This window comes from Camponotus floridanus, unplaced genomic scaffold, assembly GCF_003227725.1.
Source record: "Camponotus floridanus strain SB8 unplaced genomic scaffold, Cflo_v7.5 scaffold23, whole genome shotgun sequence".
In the NCBI taxonomy this organism is placed as follows: Eukaryota; Metazoa; Arthropoda; class Insecta; order Hymenoptera; family Formicidae; genus Camponotus; species Camponotus floridanus.
In genome coordinates, this window is record NW_020229359.1 from 2,177,656 (window position 1) to 2,205,319 (window position 27,664).

Genomic DNA, 27,664 nt, shown 5'->3' on the forward strand with positions numbered 1-27,664 from the left:
AGACGAGGAAAAAGCGACGTTGGCAGTCGAGGAAGCAGAACCTGGCAGCAGAGACGTACGAACCTCCATCGCGATCGCATCGTCGTCGCGTATCCCATCCCCTCGTACGCGCGCACGAAAATACGACTCACGTTCGTTGAGAGAGCTCGAGCGCGAGCCTGACTCCTCGACAAGCTAAGCCAAGCACCCGAAAAACTTCGACAGTAGACCAGGCGAGCCCAGCAGCTGCAACCATGGTTTACGAGAGCGACTTCTACACGACTCGGCGACCCTATTCGCGGCCGCTCTCTTCCTACAGCGTCACGGTCAGTATTCTGAGAGATTCTGCATTCTTTCTTTTTATTTCCCTACGCCAAGAAAAGGCGGACTGGAAATGTCTTAATAATGTTTTTTTTTTGCTACACGTGGTACTAACGTCGAGAAAGAGAGAGAGCCCCATTTGCGACAGGAAATTCCAACCCCTCGTACCTCGTTATAGCAGCCAAAATCAACATCCCGTGTGATCTCACTGAATCGACGTCTCATCGACTGATCTGTCTATTCGGTGTGTCAAAAAATCGAAGATCAATCAATTCGAGCCAAAATGGATTAAAAAAACGATCGATAGTTGACTAATTTCGATCGTCAGATGATCAACGCGATGTTAATAATTCAAAGATTAAATAGTTGAGAAATTTTTCTGAAGATCAAGAGATTACATATTAAAAGATGATAAGCATTGAAGACACAATCGAAAGAATTAAATAATCTTTTAATGACTTTTCACGTGTTTTACTTGTAGTCTTTCGACGTCAAACTTAAATCATATATATAAAAAATATAGCTTTTCACAATAATAAAGTAAAATATATATATATATAAATGTCGGAAAAAATGTCTAATGCTTATTAACTTTTAATCTCGATGTGGCATCGGTAAATTTTTTTTTCATTTTTTTATCATTATCGAATTTACTCGATTTTCCAAAAAAATTACTCGAGTCTCATAAAATATAATATTTTTTATAAATACTTCCAAGAGAAACCCAGAGATCTCAATGAAAAAAAGAAATGGAAAAATTTCCGGACATTAATTTAATTCGCAAATTATAATATCGCCGAGAAGATAAGCCACACGGATTAAAGTATAACGTTGACCCCCATTCGGTCGGTCGCGATTTTGGTGCGGTCACGACCGACATTGCCGTGATTGAGACGTCGCTTCGCGACGATTGAGAACTTGGCACTTGGTTCGTCGACGAGGTCGCGATCGACGACAGAGAGCGACCGGAAACATCCCGATGATCCGAGCGATCCGATTCGTCCTCGTCGAGGATCCCACGAGAATCCTCGTAGCTGCTGTTCGTCGTCGAGCTCGACGTCGCGACTCGCCAAAGTCATCACCGAGACAAATCTCGACTTCCACACTTCACTCCGACCACTGTGTTTATACCACTACTACTATTACTACTATTATACTAGCACTATACTACCTGATTACTGCTACTATTACTACTATAACTACTACTACTACTACTATTACTACTACAGCTACTACTACTGCTCCTGTACTCGAGAGAACGTGCACTCGGTGTCCCGGAAAACGGTGAACGGTCGAACTTTCCAGCCGGAGAAAGTTCAAAGGGCACAGGGGGGAGGATAGACGGAAGTTTTCGGAAACTCTCCAGAAAGATAGACAGAGACTCTCACGAAACTATTATATACTATTCTCATTACATGGCACAGCTTCACGGAGCTCGCAATTTAATCTCGCGAAACACAAATCCTGATTTGGTAGAAATTCGATGGATGTCTCTCGTTTTTTTTTTGTTGTGTTTTTTTTAATAACAGAGTGAAGCGGATTATATATAAATAGCCGCAAACTCCTGAGACTTCCGGAGGATAAATGGATCTTTCCCGCGCAGGGCTTGTGATTTATCCTTGTAATTTTTTTTTGTTTTTGTGTTTAGTGGCTACTCTTGATGAGTTCAAGGGATATCATATTAGCTCTTGTTCCGTAAATGTTGTCCATGTCCATGACCCTGAAATGATCAGGGAAATTGTGACGTGCGTGCGACAGGACTCGCCGCACGTCGTTTATGTTAATCGCAACTCGATCTGAAACTCGTTGTGAGAACCGTTCGCGGATTTTACAAAATCCACGCAACATATTTTTAATACATATATTTCGACCAATAAATATTTGATGTTTTTTGATTGATGTTGAATGACTGATGACGTTAATTGGATATGGGTGAAAGCAGAGAAAGAGGATATTATTATAATATAAGATTTTTTAAAATTTTTCGTCTGGAATTTTGAAAAAAAATTAAATTATTAAAAAATCACTGTTAATTGATTCAATTTTCATTGAAATTATCGTAACAGAAATTCGTGAAATTTGAAGAAAATTCTTTTTAACAAAATTTCGCAAAAACTATTAAACTTATTTTAACAAAATTCGCAAAAACTATTAAACAAAAATTCGCAAAAACTATTAACAAAAATTTTTAACAAAAATTCGCAAAAACTATTAAACTTATTTTATTGCAGATCGTTAATTTTATTTGTTAGAAATTCGATTTCATCTGACGAGAAATCTCTCTTAGGCATAATTAGAGTCATCGAGAACCGAAATCTGGGTTAACTTTAGAGATTGTCATTGATCATCGGTTCGACGATAAGCGATCGAAGACAGCGAGATAAATGACACATAGTTGACAGGAGGATATTCTTGCAAAGGAAACCGTAGGCCTTATGCTAGGATTATGCTCAATTCTCTACTCGTCACAGCTAAACTTAAATCTGTTACATCCGCGAAGAAAGAGGAAAGGCAGTCGCGATAATTATTAATAGTCACTGCTTGAAACCGTGACATGATGACGTTTTGAAACTATGAAATGTTCTTAAGAAATAATGCGTCAGATTTTGAATGAAAAAAAAATAATTATTTTATTTATATCAAAATTTTGAAACAAAGCAGAGTATTGTGTGATTTTAAGAGCACATTGCAAGTCAACAATGATTCATGAATGATTGATCAACAATGAGTCATGAATGATTGCTCGAAGAACTAATCTTAAAGGGACAATCGCGAATTTCAATTACGAATTGTTTCATCTATTTTTACTCGCGTCGGACACCAAGGGATATAAATATCACGATTCGAAAAATACAAATCTATTGTCGATTATTATCTCTTCGTCGGTTCCATGACGTCACAGATATTTTGGCAGTTGAAACAAACTTGTTGCACTTCAAACTGCGACGCAACTCTTTCTCGGATATAATTCGATAATCCTTGATGTACATATTTTATCGAGTCCTACTCGTCGGCCAAATTCATTTTTCTGCCTGCGTGGATCTGAGATTCGTTGGGTCACGCGGTATCTAAGTTTAACGCCGCGAAGAGAGTCCCGGAAAATGGCTGCAACGCTATGAATAGCTTCCGTTCTGTAATTCCCTGCCCTCCGGTAGCTCTATTTATAATGATTTTGGATTTTCTGATGTTAGATAGTTCCTGCGCCGAATCTCATCCTGCGTTTTTTCTGCTCCGCGAATTGCACTCTTCGAATTCCCGTTCGCATTTTGAGGATTCAAGTTATAGCGTCGAGTTGCAATACAGCGATTCTCTTTGCTTAATATTGGCACGAAGAGAAGAAAGAGAGAGCGAGAAAGAGGGAGAGAGAGAGAGCTCGTTCTTAATACGCGTCTATTTATAAAGATTAGAAAGACCACGCTTCGCAGAATTAATGAATGTTTAATCGCCATCATCAGTAAAATTAAGGCAAAATTAAAGACACAGTCAACGTGATTCATCGAAATTTTTCAAACAAGTGACATGATTTTTAAACAGTAATTTGCGTGCTAACGCTATCTTGCCAAAAGCTATTTCGCCGCTTTCGCGATTTAGATTTAGGCCACAGTAATAACACTATAATTGCAATAACATCACAATTATCCTAAATTAAAATGAAATTAAAATTTAACAACAATTAAAAGTTAACAACATGTATAATCATTTATACAATATATAAATATACAATAATTACAATGATATAAAAATAAATAAATGTAAAAAATCGTCGGGGTTATATGAGATGTGCTTTCGGTAGAAGTCGACTCGAAACACCTTTGATGTGGGTGTATGTTGATACTTTGATTCGTTTCGAAATGAGGAGCAATTCGGCTACGGTGACGCGGCCGCGAAGAACGCATTCCAGATCGTCGTACGTGATGATTATTAAGATATTTGCCGTCGTGTTCTCTCGAGGAGAGAGAATCGGTGTTGCGTTACTCTGCCCTAATTTAGACGCACCGACGGCGCGACGCCGACGCCCACCGACAAATTTCGTCGACGTGAGAATTCATATATGCGCCAGCCGACGCGAATACATCTGTGCGAGAGGCGTCGTCTCCCCGTATCGCATCCTCATGGAACACATGTCGGACCAATATCGAGGCGATCCGCCTCGGAAATTCCTAATATGAGATATATAATGTTATAGTTCAGGTGGATCTTGACGTCAGGAAAGAAAGTATACCATAAATACGAAAATATCTGTGGAAAAGATCAAACTTTTAAAGTACATGTCAAAGCGAGAAGTTTTTATTAAAAATTGAACTTTATATAAGTCAGCTGTTTTTTAATTTCTGAGAAATTAAAAAAAAAAATTTAATCCCTTATCTTGATGTATCTGTCTGATGTATCTATTCTATCTCTTAGTAATGATATATTCATAAATACGCGATACGTGTAAAGTCGAAAAATAGCGGCTTATTTTTAGAGCGACATGTACATATTTTTCTTTATGTCAGAAAATTTCTCGAGACACTGTCGACTTTTTATATCAGAAAATTCCTCGAGACTCTTTTGACTGAATATTTCGTAAGTCTATATCGGGATTTTTTTACGGGATAAATGCGCTTTACCTACATCGCAAATCTTATGAAAATATCCTTACGATTTGTCAGAAAATAGGAGACACGAATGTTATGTGGATTAAAAGTTTTTCTTGCGCGTGAAACGCTGAGTTTCTTGACAAATGCAGTTTATTCTACTTTAAAGGGTCACTGCTTTTACTTCTTCACATTGAAAAATTGAAAAAATAAAAGATTGACACAAGGTTTCGATATGTCTTTTTTTATTAGAGTCTCTTATACGCAAAATAGAAAGAAAAACTGTTAGAAGGTATTCTATTCCCCTTTCAATTATTTCCAAATGCTACTGAACATACATACATATTTTTATGTCGTATTCTCTAATATAAACGAGGATAAAAATTTTTAATTAGATTTTTTAATTAGATTTTTAATTAGATTTAAATGTTAACTGTTGAACTAAATAATTTATAATTTATGTCACGTTGTGAAATTTTTAGGTTCAAAAATATATAACACCGAGAAAACTCATTTTTATGATATAAATTTCTTCATATGTAATCTATATTAAATCTGTTATCTTTCTAATACTCGCATCGTTTTTTATTGAGGTTTTAATTATAGATTATTAGTGTCATTGAAATTTAGATAAAATCTGGCACATGCATATTTGAGTCATCATTTTAATATACTTGTGATATACATCGTGTTAATAATTGCAAAATAGATGACAAAAATAGCCAAGAACTAATTTTAATAGGAAAGCACACAATTTCTGTTGTCTTTATTATTTATGTATAAATGCGCGTCTGACATTATTCGAATAGTGGTCAGCACTTGAGAATTTGTGGGGGCGATTGCGTGGCTTGAATGTCAAACTTTGAAAGGACCGTTCACACTATTTATTTTCGCGCGAAGAAAAGAACCATTGTTAAGTTCCATTCGAGAAGTATCAAAATTTTTCGATCTTTTCTTGACATTTGCTCCAAAAACACTTTCGTGATAAAAGAAATATTTTCAATTTAAGAAAAATTTTCAGAAATATTTTCAATTTAATAAAAAAAAAACAGCTAAAATAAAAGGTAGTATTTTTAAAATACTCACACGCTATATTAATAAGCTCATTAATAACGATTCTATTACGATTTTTTCTTTTATTCCGAAATAATTATTAAATATCTTTAAGCAAATCTTTTTTAAATATGACTTAATTTTTTTGGAATGGCGTCAGTATCATGCCATGCAAATAATACTTATTCTGAAAATATTGTTGCCATCATAAGTTTTGCAAATTATTAAATTATTAAATTATTCTCAAATTATTTAATTATCAAATTATTCTCAAAGCAAATAATCTCGCTGTTTGTCTCTCAATCATATCTACAGTGTCTATACTCGGGAATGATTTTTTTTACTTGTCGACCACGCGAAAGTTTTGGGCGAGTAGTCATCTCTTCTATTTCAGTACTTTGATTCACGCTGCGTGCGTCCTTCGTTTTTGATAATCTCACATCCAAAATCTCTCGAAGCTGCCTCTTATCCCGTGAAACCTGAAAAAAGGAAATTCGATTACGGATATATTCGGTAATACCGAGGAGAAAGCTAAGACAGAATTAACCGTGATTCTAATCTAAATCCACCGGATGGGACATCGAGGAGAACACGACCGGTACCACGACGACGGTCGCGATTTAGCAAAGAGAACAGGCGTGGCAGTAGTGGAAGAGTGGTGTGGAAGCTCAAAGAGACCTCGGTGAGCAACCGTCCTCGACAAATCTGGGAGGTACCGTTTTCAAACAAAAAGACAAAAAGACACCAAGACTTTGCGCGATCCCAAAATGGACTCGCTCTGTGGATCGAGAAAAACTCGAAGAATGAACTCTGAGTAACTGATAATCGTCCCGATTGATGTTTAATGGCTCCGAGGCTTCGTGATGCTGACGGGCGCAAATTTGCAGACGGAAGCCAAGAAGCAGGACTACTTCCCGTGGGAGAAGGTGCCGTTCGTACCGCGACCGTCGTTGGTGCCGGAACCGTTCACCGTCTGGGGCCGGAAGAAGCAGGATCCGGGCAAGGAGTTCTATCAATACGTCACCCTGCCGGAGAAGAAGGGCGTGGTGCGCGGCAAGGATGCCGCCAAGGACGATCATACTCGTCAGCTGGTCGACGGCGGCGCCGTGTCTAAGGTCGGCCTGGATGCTGCTGCTGAACTGGCCACCCGTGGCCACGTCTTCGAGAAGGGCGTGCTTGCACGACCGTCCAGCAAGATCAAACACGCCACCACGCCCGCCACCGGTCGCACCAGGATCCTGATGGCTCTCCAGACGCCGTCCTGGTATCGATTCTAACGACGAGAAAGAACAGAGAGAAAGAGAGATGATACTTTGCTCTCTTCTCGAGAAGCAAGATGCAATTGATGTTAATGATTTATATTTGTGGGACACGCGTTATACTGTTTGAATAAATTTCTCCGCTTTGCCCCTTGCGATAAAGAGATAAGGTGGGAATAATCTCATTATAATGATGTTTTCATATTAAATACGGATTTCATCGGATAACGATTATGCGCGTAACATTATGCTTATTATTTTTATTTCGTGTTTCGATGTGTTAATAGCGGATTAGATTTAGAATTAGTCAATTAGACTCAATTAGTTAATTTTGATGGAAAAATATTTCCAGTGGATTGTTAAACTTTTCTCCTCTTAAGAGTTCTTGAATTAGTATTTTATTTTCCCAAATGGATTTTCTTTTGGACGTAATCAGAAAGGTATCTTTTACATTGATCATCGAACGTTCAAAAATTATCAGCGACTCTTTTCTCTTAATTGATTATAAAAATAAAATAAAATAAAATAATAAAATAAATAAATAATAAAGTAATAAAATTTTTATTTTGTTCTTCGCGATGCGTCAATAGCGGACTAGAGCTTAGTTAATTAGGCAATTAGTCAATTTGGATGGAAAAATATTTTCAGTGGATATTAAACTTTGGTCCTTTTAAGAGTTTCTTGAATTAGTATTTTATTTTAATGACGATTGGATTTTTTTCTGTATCTAATCAGAAAGGTATGTTTATGCTCACGTATCGTTCAAAAGTTGCCAGCGATTCTTTTCTCCTGATCGTTTGTAAAAATAATAAAACATATTTTTTCATTTGCAGTTCTTGACGTGGATTCACGGCGCGAAAATTCTTGCAGCTTGCTCTTTTTCATGGAAGGATTGACGCGCCTGAAAACGCGTAGATTTCGAACTTCTCGTAATAAATCTCGAAAATTCTTTCTTTCAACCGACTAGTATAAACGATTGCGATCGCAATATAAAATCGTAGGATTCCGTGCTTTTTTGTTCCAATGCATTCCGTACATTTTCATGCATCTCTTTCTTCTTAAATTATTCAACCGAATCTTGATTAATTTTTTTTATTAGTACACACGAACATGGCGCGCATAGTCACACATTCACACGTGTATGAGACGAAATCAATAAAGTTATAATGTCATTTTATAGAGACGAATTTATCAGACCTATTTGTCGCAAGACTGTGACCTAAATTAATTAAAGGATCTAATTAATTCCTTCGTATGTAGCGTAATCACGTGCTCTTATATCATAAGTCCTGATTAAACACATCTTCCCTCCACATCTTTAATTATCACAATTCGAAAAAATAAACGGATATATCTAATAATTATTAAACAGTGATATATAATAATTAATATGTGAAAGAATTCGTAAGTGCAAAGCAATCGGACGAATTCTCATTGTCTGCATTCACGTTTGTACAGATTTGACTTGCAAACCCTTCTGAGAATAATAACTTTAACTGCCTTGTATGTGGTCTTCACTAAATCGTTTGACATTAATTTCTACAGCCTGGTCATAGACTGATTGAATAATCTTAATTTCGCGAATCTTACTCTCAAAAAAAAATTGCAGAGAGACTTTGATTAACGTGTAAGAGGGAAAGAAAGGAAAAATCAATTTCGATAGTTTATGAAATAAAAAATGTCGCGTTCTAAAATTTTAATTAAAAGAAAAAAAAGATGACTTGATAACAACTTAAAGTTACTTTACTCATCTGCAGTTCTTCGATCCCGCCTGTTGTTAAACTAACGAGATTTTGCGTATCGCGCGCGAATCTGGAGTAAAATCCTCTTTCGTGCCAAACACAATCGTCGAGGGAACGTGTTCGATTAATCGAGCGACTTCAATTTAACCGTAATTAAATTCAATGAAGCGTAAACGCGCAAACCCGCCAGCAAGTTTCGCTCGAGGAAGATTCGAAACGAGACACCGAGTGCACACGTGGCCAGGACAGATGTCTGCAATGTACACACACGTTACGTTACACATATACATACGCCCACGCGTACTTGGCAAGGGCGCGAATCGTTGCCCAACGCTCGGAGTGTCCTGAATATTTCGGCAAGACGTTATTAAAAAATGCATACGTTATATACGGCTGCGCGTTTATAGTTGGCCCGCACGTTGTGTGTCTACAGATACATCGACATGTTATTAGCGCGAATATGTCGCCGGGATCCATCATACTTTGGCCTCTATATATGTAGGAATAACAAGTAAATCGTTCATCGTCATGTGACCCCCTCAATATTTATACGACTCCCTTCTCTCTTGAGTCCGTTAACCTTTTGCATGAATTCGCGATTGCTAATTATGAAAATTATGGTGAGAAGCGAGCGAAATTAATTAATTAAATATACGTTTAAAATAGATTTGTCAGAGAGACAAAGATCACGTCTCCGACTTGAAAGGGAGATTAACTCGTTTGTCATATTTTCATAAATATACATTTTATAATTGTACATCGCGAAAGTTCAAAAATACGAATGGTGAAAATCCAGCTGGCAAAAAATGTCGCGTGAGATAAAAGAGCGAAGGGTTAAGCGCGCTCGTGAAAGTCCACCCCGAAACGGATTTTTCAGCGTCGTCTGGATCTCGCCAGACTTCTTCCTTATCTGGCCGCGAGCCCAGCCGACCATCTGGACGGCATTATCGGTCGAACTTCCTCCAAGAAAAACGGCTTTGCGAATCTCTTAGATCTCTCTCTTAGAATAAAACGAACGGGTACGTCACTCGCCGTGCTTGCGGATTAATTATCCGCAAGTAGTTATGGACAACGTCAAGCCAGACGACGTAGCGATGCACCTGTTCGTCCACCTTTCACCTTCCACGCCTCTCTTCTCTCTCGGTCGGAGAACAGAGCCAGATGATATTTTGAGAACACGAATATTTCGTCGTGAAGCGCGTGAAAAAAAGAAATTTATGACAAAACTGAATGCTCGGAAAAATATGTAATTTCTACGTAAATATGACTAATGAAAATTTATGTAAAATATTCCTGAATTAGTATACAAACTTTCTTTTTTTTCTACGGATTCTTTAAAGTAAATTTTTGCTTGTGGAATAAAGCATTCAATTTTTAATATTAAATTTATGAAAAATTATTATTTTAATATTATTATTTTAATATTTTAATATTTTAATTTATTTATAAAAAATTATTATTATTATTTTAATATTATATAAAATCTGTTTTCAATTGAATGAAGAAGCTTTATTTGAAATTTAATTCTCAAAGAGAGAGCTCTGCATTTTGACGTGTAACGTAAATCTTATTGATGCCTCGATATTTTCAATCTTTTCTCCGACTGAATAAATCGATCATGATATCTCTAATACGATCAGGTTCTTTAGATTTCACAACCTTTATCCTGATCCGAAATATCCATTAGCGGCTCGCGGATGGGAAACCAGAGTCGTCCTGAGATGAATAATACCTGGCATATATACATACTTGCTATTTTTATACAACATCCACACTCCGCAAGATTTGAACGGAAGAATCGAAAAAATGTATATCTCATGAAATTAGTAGTCGTTTTATAACGTCATAAAACATCATTGAACATAAATATAATTTTAACAAATTATATAACTTTACTAGAATGAGTCTCTTATTTACATATTTGCATTTTTTTACACTGATAATTTCTTACAGATGATCAATGATTTACGTAATGTTAACGAGTGCATTTCTATTACTTTGCATCTCGCGGCAATTTAATGATATGACGTGATATGACAGTAAATCGTGTGTCGGATGTAAAGCTCGAGCCAGGACTCGTCGACGGAGACGCCACGCCGTTTTCCAGAGGCGAGCCTGTTCTCCTCCATGTCGTTGACCTTGATCTAACCCCGAATCCGTAGACGCCTCGCCACTACGTGGTCCGCGACTATCCGGAAACCGGGATGAGGACGGCCCAAGAGCAGTACAGCTATTCGTACACCAACACGTCCAGCTCGTCCAACTCGGATCCGTACAGCAGCCGTCCCCAAAGGAGCAACTATTCCCAGGAAAGCGTCGTCAAGAGAGAGAGCGGCCCGTACGGCTCGTACTCGACCGAGAGGTCGACCAGAACATCATCCGGCGGCGGCCCCGGGAGCTATCGCTCTTCCTACGAGTCCACCACTTCCGGTCGTTTGCCTGGCGGCACCACCTACCGCCATTACTCCTACCGGGTCTAAAATACCACCCCCTCTTCGTCCTCGCCGATCGCACACTTCCATCTTCATCTATGCCGACGACTTTCGAAATTATCTTGCATCGGCGATCCTCCCGGATCCTGTCAAAGACATCGTGTCGGAGATAAATCATACATTTTGGATGTGAAACGCGAGGCAAATCTTCGCGATATCACTTTTTGATGTCTGTTAGCGCTGACGTATTTATAAAAAATTAAAAATACGAACGCAATTTCGCAAGCATCACAAATACATGCTTCTTGGCATCAATAAAAACGGCTTGCGCGAGAAACACGCGGAAGTTGTGTCATTCAGAGAATGCTGGAACAGACATCTCTCGCGATGACAAGGATTTTCTTTCAACGATTACAACAAAGCTAACTCGTGAATCTCGTCGACAGAGATTTTCTTTCAAAAAGGATTGTACAGATCCAGTAACAATAAAAATACATAAAAATATATTGAATCACACACATAAGTAATATTTTTCCGAGATTACTATCGATTTAAATTCGTTTGTTGTTATCATAAAATTATAAAAATTATAAAAATATATATATTATAAAAATTATAATATTATAAAAATTATAAAATTATAAAAATTATTATAATTAGAGAAACGAAAAGTTTCTCAAATGGAAATTTTAGTTTAGATCAGTCGTCGATATCGATGAAATTGGAATATCGTCTTTCTGTCGCCAATTCAGGATCCCCTCTTGTCCTCGCGCCAATTTTGTACGCTTGATTTTAAAAAAAATGTATTTGAAAAAAGAAGAGGAATTTTTTGCGCTTTAAGATGTGCATCAGTGGATCGGCAGAAAAACAATCCCGATATTCTTGAACGATCTTCTATTACAACTCGAATTATCGCTATAATCATAGTCCGAGCCGATGATAGATCATGCAGCTACATTTAGAGATATACTAAAAGCTAGTCGCGCTAATATCGAAGGCAATAAGCTGTTTATCGTGTTGGCATTTTAATCAAGTTTATTAGTTCGCGATAATCGATATAAGCGACACGTTGCAGGTGGTTCTCGATTTACTCGCAAAAATGTATATTCAAATTGGTAAATCTTGAATTTTGAGTTTCTCGGAACTTTTTGCGTAAAAGCAATTACTTTATGTGTCAATTGTATGGAATATTATTGAAAAAATTTCTATCAATTTTATATACATATATATTTTATCTATATGAAAATATTCCTATTTAATCGCGAATCGAAAGTCGCCTGCAAGGATTTTTAAATCTCGCGGATTGTGCAATTGTTTGTGTTTAATTATATATTAGTTCCTCCTATGCCTTCTCCTACCTTGCAGATTATACCTTTTTACTTGGGAATGTTTTAATTTTTCGTATAATGAGTGAGCGTTGCTCATGAACCATATCTTTAGTTTAATGAGTGTCAATCGGGAAGTTTGTGTCAATCCGATATTTCTACAAAGATGCGTCGTCTTACGAGATGTCTATTGCTCTATTGCAATCCATAATCTTGGGAAATAAAAAATATTGATTAATACAATACAAATAAAGAAATACTTTTTGCGTAAGTCGATTAATATTCAAATAAACTACTTGAATGCGATAAAAGAAGAATACGAGATGGCAAAACAAAAAATAATAAAATTTTGTTCATAATTTTCCTTAGAAATTTATCACATTATTTATACTCGTTATATTTGATAAATATTTGATCAAATAAAAATCTTATACGTTAATTTTCGAAATGTAAATCTACCCTTCAAGAATCATATCGGCAATAATTCAAATATCATAGCGACTAATATAATTCCGAAAAGTTTTATTTATATAAGAATTATTGTCTCGTATCCTGAAATTATGGTTACCGTGTGTAACATCATCGCAGGACACTATGAAGAGCTGCTTTCCACAGTAGTCGCTTTCTTCCTGCGAGATGAAGCGAGCTCTACTAATCGTGACTAACAACGATACATTATCATCACCATCAATACTGTCATCGTCATCGTCATCGTCATCATCTCGATAGACACACAACGCGACAATTGGCCAAGTATCGGTAAATCTCAAACATCAAACGGAAAAAAACTCTTCGCGGCATATGAGATCTTCCGCGCCCTCTTTTCTCTCTTTTTCTTCCTCTAATGCCCCTTCTTCTCATCCCTTTTGATCGACCCTCCCGAGACGCAACGAAAGAGCGAATTAAGCAAACGAAATAGCGAAGAAAAAAGCGGGATGAAGAGGAAAAGGAGTGATACGCCACCTGAGTCACTAACCGAGTGTTGTTCTTCTTCTTTTTATTTATTCTGCCTCTCACATGCGACTACTTCTCTTCGTTCTTCGCCACCATCGCCGTCACCATCGCCGTCGCCGCCTTCGTCGTGGGATTTCGACGGATAAAAAATAAAAAAAAATAATCGAAACATCCCTGTGAACGCATAACTGTGCAGTATCGACCCGTCGTCATACCTCTCTCCAGCATCATTCAGGTAGGTATTCTCATCTGCTGCTGATGATGGATTACGATTGATGTGAATTGCGAATGATCAGCTGGCTTTCATCATTAAGAACGTAACAATTTCGATCGTCGATTCTAATTTTCGCGATCGGCTTTCTCATCTTAATTTCGTGTCGGAATTAATGCAAAGAATGCGGCAAATCGAGTACAGCTAATTAATTTCTATTGTTTTTGATTGAAGAAGTAAACAAGCAAATTCGTCTTTACTTGATAGTCGATCTGTCTTCGACCTTGCAATAGTTACAATCTAGTTAAATTTTAAAATATCTCGTTGAAAGTTTTATTGGAGCACAAACAAGAATTTTTCAAAGATTGTTTTAAAGTTTCAGGACTACTGAATCAGATATAGAGTTAATCATTTATTCATCAGAATCGATTGGCATCTTTTCGTACGATTCTATATCAGATTGATATTTTCTTCTTTTGAATAACTAAAAAATGTACTTAAAAATTAATGAAATCAATTATATTTAAAAAATTATAATTTTTTAAAAATAATTATAATGTAGTTTTTATAATTAATCGACTGGCATCTTTTCGTACGATTCTATATCAGATTGATATTTTCTTCTTTTGAATAACTAAAAATTAATGAAATCAATTATATTTAAAAAATTATAATTTTTTAAATATAATTATATTTTTTAAAAATAATTATAATGTAGTTATTATAATTAATTTACAATTTTAAATTTCCGAAACTCATAATTGAAAAATTTTATAAATCTAAGAAAGAAAGAAAGTGTCCATTTGAGTTGCTTGCGTTCGATGACAATTTTTAACATCTCGTTTAATGATAAATATATAATAAAAAAGTATTTATATATTCTCATAATCTTCATATATGTACATATAATTAATCATGTATATTGGATATTATCGCTTCAACGGCAACAGGATGTTACGCAAAACTTGTCGGTAATTTATGGCAAGATTCTTGAAATAGGCATAATGACACGCTTTGCCGCTCTTGCACCTTCTCGCGTTAATTAATTACAGATTTCGAAGTTTACTAATCCTAAAGCGCTACTTCATCGCAGTAATATTCGTCTTCAATATCGTATCGCACGTAATTCAAGGTAATGTAACACACATTGATTAATCTTCCCTGCCACGCTCTTCATTGATACATCGAGCTTAACGCTGTGCGCAACGCTCGTTAACATAATTAAGCATTGAAATCTCTTGTGTATTTGCACATCGATCACATGGTCTGCTCAGAATTGGAGATGTTCATCGAACGCTACGCTTTGCTATTGTCAACTTTTTGGTGACGATAATTTTAACATCAATATAAAATATATTTCATAAATATTGATAAAGTATTTACCTTTTAATCCTTTAGAATAAAAATTTTATTAATTATAAATCTTTGATACAATATGACGTAAATTAGAATTTTTTATTTATAGAATGCCAATTTTTTCAATATGTCATTAAATTTATAAATCCCTTTCATAATGGATTTTTTTTTCTCTAATAATTTGTCTTAATAAAAACTTGGGAGGAGGTTATATATTATTTTTTAATTTTCAATAATAAATATTTCACCAATCATGTGAAATTAATTTTTCTTCTCAACTATTATATAATTAACATGGAAATTGATATCTGTGTCTCGGATTTATTTTAACAATTGTTGAAAACATAAAAATATAAATAAATTCTGCACATCCTCGGTGAAAGTGTACAAATTCACTTGTACAGAACATTAATCGTCATCAAATGGGTTGATCGCCTGGTACCTTGACTTGCACACCGAGCAATCCGCTTCGCAGCTCGCCGCTACCGGGCGATTAGTAAAAACGAAACGTTCGTTGCCTCCAGTTGAGGACCATTCCTTACATGCCATACGTGGCACACAAGAGACTCGTCACCATAGTCCATTCGCCGGTCCATCACGTGTACTATGGTGGCGCGATGGTACCGATAAGGGTGCGGGCGCGTGTGCGACCTAGCGTCCTTGCAGCCGAGCTCAACAGGATACGTGACCTACCGAGACCGTCCACCAAATCCTACATCGAAGAGTACTTAAACTCTCGAGATAACATAGTAAGTCTGGTACAAGATTTAGCCTGATCTCTGTCTCTCGCTCTCTCTCTCTCTCTCTCTCTCTCTCTCTCTCTCTCTCTCTCTCTCTCTCTCTCTCTCTCTCTCTCTCTCTCTCTCTCTCTCTTCTCATGCTTAAACTGGTCTGACATCATAATCATTATGTAATAAGATATCAACATCATTCATTCATGCAATCGTTATCGATGTCATCATCATCGTGATATGTCATCAACGTCCACTTATATCGGATACAGCGAGCGGAATCATTGCAATGATTGAGATATTTGTCTCGTCTTTAATAATAAATAAATTTTAACGCATGCAAAGAAAGGATAAAGATTTTTTAAATCATACATTTCAATTTATTCTCCTGTTTAATGCAAAAAATTAAATTATATTAAATCTGGGGAATAATAAAAATTAACAGTTTCTCTTTCCAACTTTAAAAAATTACATTCTCGCCAAATTACTATGATTATATTGCATGCGAAAGATCCAGCGATTCTTTGATATAGTAACATGTCATATATGTGTTTTCGCAGTTCTTTGACGACGAGGCGAGGGAGATTCGCGCGAGAGTGGATTCCCTTCTGCGACGGGTCCACGTGTTTGTGCCGAGGGCATTAGCAAGGTATCCGATAAAAAGAAAATGATGTGCATTTAATTAGATGATAAATCGAAATCTTTTGGATCGATTTAATCGCTAAAAATTCGTGTCTAATTCTTTAATATAAATTATACCTCGATATATTCTAAAAACAAGAACTATCAAAGTAATTCTCCGATGCAGAGATAAAAATACAAATATCCCTTTTTCTCTGCTTGTCACGACATTTGTTACAACAGTTCTAAAATAAGAACAATTTCGCGATTTCCGCTTTCGAGTCACGGAATAAAGTTCTGGCGCCAAGATAAGCATCTCTTCTCGCATTTTTCAGCGACTTTGCCGAGGAGATCATCCCAGAACGTATGCGCAGCCATGATTATGTTCGCCGGCTGCTCACCGGCCGCAACAACGCGAAGAAGCAGATAGAACACCTGGGCTGGTACGAGGTGCCCGACCGAGGCGCCTTTGGCACCTTGGCATGCGTCAAGTACGTCGCTGGCAAGCCACAATCCATCAGGAAGCCGTATGTCAAGGTCGCGGATCTACGACCGGCTGACATCCGTAACGACGTCAACTTCCTCAGCTACTACAGCAAGAATCGTCAGGCGGCCGCGACTGCCTGTGAGTAATTCACGATGACGGGAACGACAGCGACGACGATAACGACGGGGACCATATTGCGACCCTCGCTTTGATCTTGAAGGGGTTTCTCTTCTTCAAGAACAAAACGTTGTTCGAGAACGATCCCGATTTTGACGAGACATTGTACGAAGCACGTAGTTAGAGACAGAAGACTAACGAGAAAGTGGCGTAGCAAAGAATTCTTCAAAATTGAAGAGAGATGTCTCTTTCATACAATCTTGTGTTTTCCATTATAATATTAATTTATTTATTTAAATATTAAATTTATTTAAATTATTTAATTATTTAAATTATTTAAATTATTTAAATTATTTAAAACGTTTTACGAATAAAATTGAAGTGTGATTTGTAAAAGATAAAAGATATGGAGAAGGGAGATTATTTTTAGAAATTTATTTCAAAAAAAATCTTTCAATTAAGGAAATAAGTTCTGGGAAAAAAGCTACGCTGCGATCTCGTGGCCCGAAGGAAACACGATTTTTTAGTAGATTTGAGAAAATAAAAAACGGCCCCACGACGCCGTTGTGTGCAACTCTCTTTTTGTCTACTTTTTTTTTCGTTCCACCGCCCCCGCCCCCGCCCTCTCGTTTCTCTATTTTTTTATCCCTCTTCTTAGATTGGCTGACACCTCTGGTTTCACACTGTCTGAGAACTTTTGTTTGTGCTGACGAGCACGTGTGTTCCTCTGATATTTTTGCTGTTTTCGTGTTAGTCACACAACAGTTGGTTTTTTCTTACTATTTTCTTTTTGTACGTCTTTTTTTGTCGTGGCTGCATTACTGTTCGATAGTATTGTGTCTAATCGTACAACAGCGTAATCGTGCACACTCACTTGTTCCCCCGCATCCGTTTTTTGTGATTACTCTGTAATACGTTTTCGATCGCGACAGCGCGTTTTTATTATTATTATTATTGTTATTCTGCAGAAAGGACGTGCAATTGAATCGTTCTTCACGGAAAGGGCGTGTGATTTTGTGAAACGTTACTTTTTATTTTATTATTCATGCTTTTTTATACAAAATATTATAAATATTATGAAACAAATGATACATTTTTAAATTTAGCGAACAATTTTATCGAGAAAGTGTAATGAAATTTTTCACTTACTCATAGAAAAATCGAATCATTTTTCCGGAACGATAGATTCAATCATCGACCATACAATTCATCGATTCGGCGGCGGTTTACGATTTTTTACGAATCAACAAACGTATCGCTATTTTTTGTTGCGGTATCGGGCAAGCGAAAAGCACAGAGCAAAACGACACAGTAACAAAAAGACAAACCAAGAGCCAAAAAAAAAATCAAAAGAAACGAAGGAACGAGAGAGAGCAAGACATTTACACGAAGGGGACTCCAGGCGGAATCAAGCGACTGGGATCGCGCGCCGAAAGCAGATTTTTGCGGCGCTCGCGAATAAAAGAGCGAATGGCAGATAGAAGGCAGTGCGGCTTTTTTGAACGTTTCAGGCAAAGGTTGGAGGCAGAAGGTGCCGGAGCTGTATGAGAAGCCGAGCAAAAAGAGCGAAGCCGAGGGAGAGACGGAGGCCGCCGCCGAAGAGTGACTTCGTCATTCATCATCGTACGAATTATGGCCGATACCATCCACTTTTACGTTCCGGAAGTGACGCGTCCACTCGTGGAAGGCTAGATAGGCATTATGCGACGTGTGAAAGCCAGGAGTACGAACCGGAAAAGCAAACCATCTTTTTTAAGGAAAATTTATTCTTCAATTAATTGTAAATGGATCTTGCATCGGAGTCTGAATCATTAAAGTATAAGAGATGAAAGTTGTAAAGCGCTCGATCAATATTTACGAAGAAATAACGAGTCCATCATTTTAAATTGCTCAAAGAAAAGATGTAAAAAATAAGGATAGAAAGAATAATAAAATTTTGTTTCGTAACTAAACTGAATTATATAGATACAAATATAATTTCGTATCTTTGTGAGAAATTGGAATGAATTGTATAAACTTTTATTTTTCAAATAAAATTTTATTCTGGAATTATTGCAGGGACTACATAAATATATCAATTTATCAGCTAGAATAATCTCATTCAATTTTAATATCAACATTTTATTTTCGCTTTTGATTTTGATCGCTGCAATTAAAAGAAAAAAAATTTTAGTTTTAAAATATTCTCCATATATTTCAGCTTTTTCATACCTTTTATATTCGGTTCGTAAACCTGGCAAAAATCTTTCGGAACGGAATTATTTTACCGTGCGCGTTTGCTGGGTTAATCATCGAAAAAATCTAATATCCGTCTCCACTCTTTTTTTATTTTTACTTTCTTCTATTCTAGTCATGCGCTCGTCAACCACTTCATTAAACTCCAATGTGCCGTTATTCGCAATAATCATAGAACGTGCTGTATTTTCTGAGCATCTTTTATTCGATTTTTATTCGATCGGACTTTAATGAAATTGCGACGAGCGAATAAAATCATCGTGACTATCGAAACGTTCGTATTCGATCGATGTGATCTATGAAATGAAACAAATATGAGAGGAGGAACACGGGAGTGCGAGAAAGATATAAAACGAGAGAAACTGATTAAATTGGCACAAGGGAAAAACTCGCACGTGTTTAATGATAAAAAAGAAACACGAAATAAAAATATATTGATATTAACTCAATGTTGCTCGAATTGCGTCGTAATGTCTATTAGTGTCTCGATTTTCTAACTCCTATTCTATTCGGTATTCGCAAGATAACGAAAAAGATACGAATAATATAATAATGTCCGATAGAGAAAGCGGAAGTTCCCAAATCAATTACTTTATCTTGCACGAGAAAGTAATGGAAATAGTAGGCGAGCTACGTAACGAGAATGAATGCACTGTTTTCGAGGTAAGCTTCTTCGTGTGCTTCGTAGTTTAACCAACGACATCGTTTTGCCTCTGAAATCCACTATTTGTGGAATCGATTAAAAGTAATTGAAAATAAATATATACTTTACCGAATAAAATTGTTTTAGAATTTTTCAAGTTTCCTTAAAATATGCTAAAAGCATATGTTGAAATATAAAAGTTCTCTTTATAATATATTTCCTTAAATATAAATTTCAATAGGAATTTAAAAATTTAAGATATGCTTAATATTAAATTAAAACCTTGAATTTTGGTGTACATGTAATTTGATTTAATGATGCAAATTTACATTATAAAAATATTACATATATATATAGTTAGAAAGAATTAAAATATATATAAGAGAGAGAAAGAGAAAAAAATTCATTTAACAGTATCATTTAGTAGAGAAATATTTATTTATAACCATTTGGTTTCAGAGACAGAAATCTGGCAAGTCTATCGCTATATATATCGAGTGTGATCTTTAATCGTATGTCACGCTAATTCGGACCGTGACGCTCAATCATTTTCATCCGAAAAAAACGAGGATTATCTCGTTAATTATCAATTTCATCGAAGTATCCGATAATTCCGCGTCATCGAAAATAAACTTTCTGATTCATTCTTAATCCTTAGAATGCTTCCATCTCGTTAATGACTAATTGTTATAATTTATTCATCGCATATGTGTATGTAAAATTTTATTACTAAATATGTACATAAAATGCGTATGTATTTTATTCTACATGATCTATAATTGACTAACGTGGTGCGTGCTTCATACTTCATTTTCATATGATGCTATATGTCTAATAATCATAGTAACCGTTTTCCATAATGTCGTATAATATTCATAGATTTTCGCGAAGCCTTTATCGCTTTCTTGAATTTAATTAATAAAATTTAAAAAAAATCCTCTGTCATTAATCGATTCTTTACGTTTCATGTACCCTGTACAGCCCCGCGTCAACCAATGACAGAACGAGAGATGCGAAAGGGTCAGTAGGCATACACGAAGTAATCTTTCTTGCGAATAATAAAAGAATAGAGTGCAGTAGAACTTGGACTGTAGACAATCGCGATTGGGAGGACGTTTTGAGAAAGAAATAAACTTTATGTCATTAATTATCGTCGCACGAAACTGGAACATGTAATCAATGTCTTCAAAATTTTACAATTCTATAGTTTCATATTTTATTTATTTTATTTATTAAAATTGCAAAAAAGATCAATATAACTTATATTTATTTAAGGCAAAAAATTAATTAATTATTAATTAACTATTAATTTTGAATGACAAAAATATTTAATATTTGAATATTAATATTTAAAAAGATATGAAAATATCTTGTAAAAATGTCCACAAAATATTATATAAAATTGTAAAAATGTAAAGATTCATAATGTGTTATATAAACTTGTAAATATGTAAATATGTAAATATGTAAATATTCATAATATCTTATATAACATTGTAAATATATAAATATTCATAATATATCATATAAAATGTATCTATTTAATAAGGTTATTTTTAATGAATTCAAAAGGCTTTATAACAATTTAATCGATAAGATTGAATTTCCCTCTAATTTAAATAAGATTCAAATTGCAATCATCATCATCTTGTATTTTTTTAATCGTAGTTTGATTGATGTTCTACTGTGCCCCTCTCTTCTTACATCCCCATGTCTCACGTCTTCTCACAATTTTTAGCACGTGCGTTAGCCATTGAACCGACAGCCCAGGAACAGAAAATAAGTAAGTCTCCGCGGAAAATCATAAAATACGTATCAGTTTTTCGTGTTATTTCTCGTTCATGTTCTATTTGTATTTGCACACATCATAGCCCCCGCTCCGGAATCGGAAGCAAAACCAGAGAAGAAATCAAAAAAGCAGCCCGAGCCGGAGAAGGAACCGGAACCGATACGTGAACCAGTACCAGAACCGGTAAAAGAAACCGAACCCGCATCCGAACCCGTAAAAGAACCGGAACCAGTAGCGGAGCCGCAAACGGAACCAGAAGTGAAACCGTCGAAACCCGTAAAAGGCTCGAAATCTGCGAAATCGACAAAATCCGCAAAAGCGGCCGAGCCTAAAGCAGAACCGACGCCGGAAGCAAAGCCCGTTAAGGAACCAGAACCAGTGAAAGAACCGGAGCCTGTACAGGAATTGGTAAAAGAACCGGTGCCCGTTCCAGAACCAGTAAAAGAACTGGAACCCGAGCCTGCAAAAGAACCAGCGTCCGTTCCAGTTTCAAAACCGGAACCTGAAACTGTAGCAAAACCGGAAACGCCGACCGAAAATGCGAAGGTTGTAAGTGATGAAGCGAAGAAGGAAAATCTCGAACAGGGTACGTTATATTTCTCTATTTTGGACCGGAAATATTCGTTTCGATGGCCGGAAACGAGCTTGTCACGCGAACTGCGGATATCTTTTGGGGTAGGAAAAGGTCGATCGTTAACTTGTGTCATTGTTAACAGCATCTTTTCGTATCGATTGCACGAGGATGAATGTGTTTAGGTAGCGTCCAGAATCCCATTGTTCGTTTTCGTAATAAATGTCTTTCTAAGAATACGATGTGGACATAACTTTGCGGAATGTTGTATATGTCAGCATCTTTCCCGAAATTACTTTGTACAATATAAAGCCTGCAGAGATAGATTTAATCGCGAAGCATAGGTATTCGCATTCATAATATATTTAATATTAAATATTTAATATAAACTGAATTCAATTTCGAAATTGTATCTAAACATTGATAGTATCAGCTTTTATTCGAGCAAGAGATTATAATTTTCTCTTATTTTAATTCATTTAATAAATTCTAGTGGAAAAAATTGTAATTTTTTTTAATTATACAGAGTAGTCAAGATTATTTTTATCAACGAAATTTAAATATTCAGTGAAAAACTGTTTTTAATATTTGGCGGACAAATATATTAAAAATATTATCACAAAAATATAAGCTGAATACATATAAAATTGATATAAAATTATTTAAAATAATTGAATATATGTTATATATTATGTAAGATTATTTCCTTGTTATTGAAATTCTAATTAAATCATTCTGTTACAGTGAAAAAGGATAAAGAAGATGCAATAAAGAGGGCCGAGGAGTATCTTGCTAAAGTAGCTCGAGAAGCGCAGTAAGTCAATTTTATTTAAGAGTGATATATATCAACTGAATGCATTGCGAATGTGGCAATCCTCTAAATTAATCATTAATATATAGATACGAGATAGCATTTTACGTAACATTAGTTTATTGAATTCAGCCAAATACCTTTATATGTGACAACCGAACTGCCAAATTCCTGATTTTCATTAGCAGTTCGTAGAACATAAGTTGATCTAAAATGTTTTGATATAATTAATTAAAAATGTAATTTAATTTTTAAAGCCTATTATATATATATATATGAAAGTAATAAATAATTAGCTTGCGTTTCTCTCGTATATGATTATTATTTTTAAAAATATAGAAGAATAAAAATTATTATTATTAATATTATTGTAATATTATAAATTATGATATATATTAAAATTATCATTTTTTAGTTATACTTCAATTTTAAATTAATAATACTAATATGTCATCAGTGATAATTATAATTCTAAATTCAATAAAAATGTTTTATAGGAGATAATAAAAATAAATCATTCCCAGACCGTATAATAAAAAAGTTTGCACTCATGCGCTTCCAAATTAAAAATTTTATTTTGCACAAAATATGCGAGAAATCCACAAATTGAAAAATCTGGAATGCGACTTTCATTAAAAAAATTTGACAGAGAACTTTTTTTGCACATACATACTTTAATGTGATTCCTCTTAATTAATGAATTTAAATACAACTAATAGCTTAGTTATTTTTTTTTGCGTCAATTTTATCAAGATTTTATCATCCTTCATATAACTTTAATATGGAAAATGCAAATAATTTTGCAGAGATTGAGAGACAAAATTGCAAATTGTTGCGAATAGATGCTTTAAAAAAAATAAATTTATGATAATATTAGATTAAAAAAAAGTTTGATATTAAATTAAATATAAAAATACTATAATCTTTTTTCATCAATTTTGTGTGTGTAAAAAATTTAGACTTCAAATTTTAAATTAAAAAGCTCTTGATATTTTTTTTATAAATATAAAAAATGATTTCTCTTATCAAATAAGTAAGACAAAAGGCTATGAGGATTATGTAATTAGAGAAAATTCTTTGATATATAATGTCAATTTAATATAATATTCTCTTATATTCTATTCCGACATTTGCCTTGTTAGATTCTGGTATTCGTTTTGCGAATTGCGAATAATTTCATTTCAAAGGTCGGAAGAGGAGAGGCGGAAAACTGCAGAGGAGGAACGCCTGCAGCTCGAAATGGAAGAGAGGAAAGCGTGGGAGGCACTACAGCTTGCACAAGAACGGAAAGCCGAGCTTTCCGAGATACTGGAGACCGAACAGCAGGAAGTCGAAAGGAAGGCAGAAGAGGCGAAGCTACAGGCGGAACACGAGGAAAGGGAAAGAATAGAGGAGGGCGAGAGGTGTTTAAAAAAATCATAAATGACGTAGCTTGCTCCTGATTAAGAATAAAAATTTTTTAAAAATTAAAATCACATGTAAATTAAAGAAAATTATGTGTTCTAGAAATATAATAATTATTCGTATATAAATATTAATATATTTTTTAGCACATTCCTAAATAAAAATAGTTTTATATTTAATTAATTAATATTTGCTATTATGTTTATATATTGCACTGCTGGTGTCTAATTTCTGTTGATAGATTAATCAACCAGGAGAAGCTCACAGCTCTTATACAGGAGCAAGAACGGCTGATAGTCGAGGAACATCTTGAGGAAGTTGAGAAGCAGAAACAAAAACAGGAAGAAGTGGTAGATACCGCGCAACTTCCAGTGAGCGAGCTTAACGATATCAGCTGCGCCGAGGATCCGGTGGATCCTGCCGAGATAACCGATCAAGAAAAAGAAGAAAAACTTTACGATGTTACCACAGATGATGAGACACGAGTAAGTAGTCACTTAAAGCATCTTAAGGATATCTACAATTTCCTTTAAATATTATCAATTTTTGTATATTCAATAAAAAATTCCAAGTCATCAATTTTATATCAAAATATACATATATATATATATATATATATATATATATATATATATATATATTTGTAATATTGTAAACATTTTTTAAGATTAGATAATCTTAAGTTCCTATATTTTGTGAAGAGCATTATTTTTTTAAATTAAATATATTTAGTAATTCTCTTTGTCTAATCATATATATACGTCGATAAATTTCCATCGAGAAAGAATTCGAACTTACTTAAGAATAGTTGAAGAGGACGAATTAATTCGCAAGGAATTCGTCTTTCAGGTTGAGGAGGAGATCGTTCCCGAAGAAGAACCCTTGGAAGTAACCGAAAGTCCGTTCGTCGAAGAGCCGGAAGGGGCTGAAAGCAAGACGCAAACGGGGCCGATGGCGGTCGAAGATGAATCACAGGTGGAGGAGGTCACTTCCGGTGGCGAGGAATTCGAATGGGGTGATCAGGACGCGTAATTGGGGTCCGGCCGGTTCGGACCGACTCGCGGCGTCGATGGACTACGTTCCTTTATCGTCATCATTAAATGCTAGGATTTAAAGCGACTTCGTCTATCATTTTCGCGAATTATCATTTAAGCCGTCGTCATCGTAGCTATCCGATCGGCAAAGGAATCTTGATTAAATTTTTTGTAATATCTAATCTGATCTTTTTTTATTTTTATTTTTTCATTAAACATAATTTCACGTTAACTTTCACGTTCCATTAATATACATGTCATTATGAATTTCATTTCGCCTTACGTTATAATTGTATTAAAGTATAACTCGCGTAGATCGATATGAGAGTCTAAAAGTATAGAATTTCAAACGATTATTTTCAATTAATATCAGAAGGGCTGATTGGAGCACTCGTTTGCGGTCTCATGTCATCTGCGCGTATTTATTTTATTACTGACCATATATCCTCCATATTATCCTGTATGGAAGGACGGCAACCGTAGATCGAGTCTGACATGAATATCGATTTCCGTTGGTCTGCCGGTAGTGGGGTGATGATGATTCGTTTATAGTCTCGGATAGTAATCGGGTAGAAATATCGCGACGAATTTTAGCCGTTCATTCGTGCAGTCGAGCTAGCTTCGTCGTCGTCGTCTATTTTTACAGTAACAGGTTTCAGCTCCAACCATGAAATTGATTTGACTGCGATTGTCCGAGCAATCGATTCGGAAGGACGAGGATTCCGGAAATAATCGAGCGAGCACGTTGATAATTAACGACCATCTCGTGACTCCTCGTTGCTCGGAAATGGCAGCTATCATTTTATCTCTAGTGCATTATATATTTATTACAAAAAATAATATTTATTATAAAAGAGTGTGGTAATAACGCAAGTAATCAATATGGAGTTTGCTCTGATTTAACACAAATACATAGAGCTGGAGAAGTTCATCTTTTTCGCGAAAAAGTGTTGTTGGAAAAAAAATTGCGGAGCACGGAATGAAACGGTTATATGAGGATTTTTTTTTTAATTAAAGTTAAATCAGGAATAATCTTAACGTTTTATAAAATTTCCATACCGTTGATACAATAAAACAAAATTGACAAATACAAATTTTCGATAGGAAAAACAAATATACTCTTGCTACCCTTTTATTCCGAAAAACTCCTTGTTTTTTACCGTAAGGGAATTAAACTTAAAATTGTACGTAAATAAGGTTGCACAATCTACTAGGAATAATCGACATCGTTGTGTGCTGTGTATCAGAAAAATAAAAAGGTACTTAAACAAAGATTTAATAAGTAACGTCTTTATCAATATTTAATTTACGTTGCTATATTTAATGCGCACTTGTAATTGGACGTAGCACGCAATGTATACTTACGCAATGCCTATTTTCTTTTACGATTAAATACAATAAAGATTATAAATGTTAAGCAATGATGTGAATTGATTTTACCTCGCATAATAAAATTACAATTAATAAAATATTAAGAATTAGCATAAAATAATATTGAAATTATTATAATCAATATCACATGTACATAATACATGAGTATAATGCAGAATATTTTTTTACCGCTTGACTATTTTTTCTTTTACATTTTTACAATTTTTACAATTTATAATTATAATTAATAATTATAATTATATTTATTAAAATTGTAAAAATGTAATTTATAAAATAATTTATTAAAATAATTAATAGTTATAAAATTACATGATTTAAAAAAATTAATATTTATAAGATAATTTTTTAAATAATAAAAAATATATCAATTATCAACATCAACCTTTTCAGTAAAAAAGAAAAAAAATTGTAATTATAAATTTAAGACTCTAGAGTTCTGTAGAGACGAAACGAAGCTTTTAAAATTTCCGAGTAAACAAGAGAATCTCATTTTCGAGTTTATGTTGACTCATTCGAGTCAACATCCCTTTGAGAAATCTCGCAATCGTTCACCCGCCAAATAATCGACTTGGATGAGACGTCTCCCGAGGAAACGACGTGTTCGGAAGTAGTAAATCGCG

General features: G+C 35.0%; 1 protein-coding gene across 2 annotated transcripts; it reads left to right on the top strand.

Annotated features, from left to right (window-relative positions):
• LOC105249445 (titin) lies at positions 1 to 26,314 on the top strand. Of its 2 annotated transcripts, XM_011254915.3 has the most exons (12): positions 1 to 305; positions 13,839 to 13,877; positions 15,734 to 15,958; positions 16,501 to 16,589; positions 16,897 to 17,186; positions 21,025 to 21,063; positions 21,782 to 21,826; positions 21,915 to 22,418; positions 23,148 to 23,217; positions 24,402 to 24,617; positions 24,860 to 25,103; positions 25,468 to 26,314. In XM_011254915.3, the coding sequence occupies exons 1-12, from the start codon at positions 234 to 236 to the stop codon at positions 25,648 to 25,650; spliced, it is 2,016 nt and encodes a 671-aa protein (XP_011253217.1). In that variant the 5' UTR covers positions 1 to 233; the 3' UTR covers positions 25,651 to 26,314. The 2 variants fall into 2 exon arrangements, with proteins under 2 accessions (XP_011253217.1, XP_011253218.1); XM_011254916.3 differs by lacking the exon at positions 21,025 to 21,063.
• The last annotated feature ends 1,350 nt before the right edge of the window (positions 26,315 to 27,664 follow it).

What these genes read in the sequence shown, in the direction of transcription:
- LOC105249445 (XM_011254915.3), top strand. Translation starts at nt 234, where the DNA reads ATGGTTTACGAGAGCGACTTCTACACGACTCGGCGACCCTATTCGCGG. An exon ending in AGAACGAGAGATGCGAAAGG is followed by an intron (nt 21,064 to 21,781) that starts GTCAGTAGGCAT and finishes CACAATTTTTAG; the next exon opens with CACGTGCGTTAGCCATTGAA. An exon ending in AGCCCAGGAACAGAAAATAA is followed by an intron (nt 21,827 to 21,914) that starts GTAAGTCTCCGC and finishes CACACATCATAG; the next exon opens with CCCCCGCTCCGGAATCGGAA.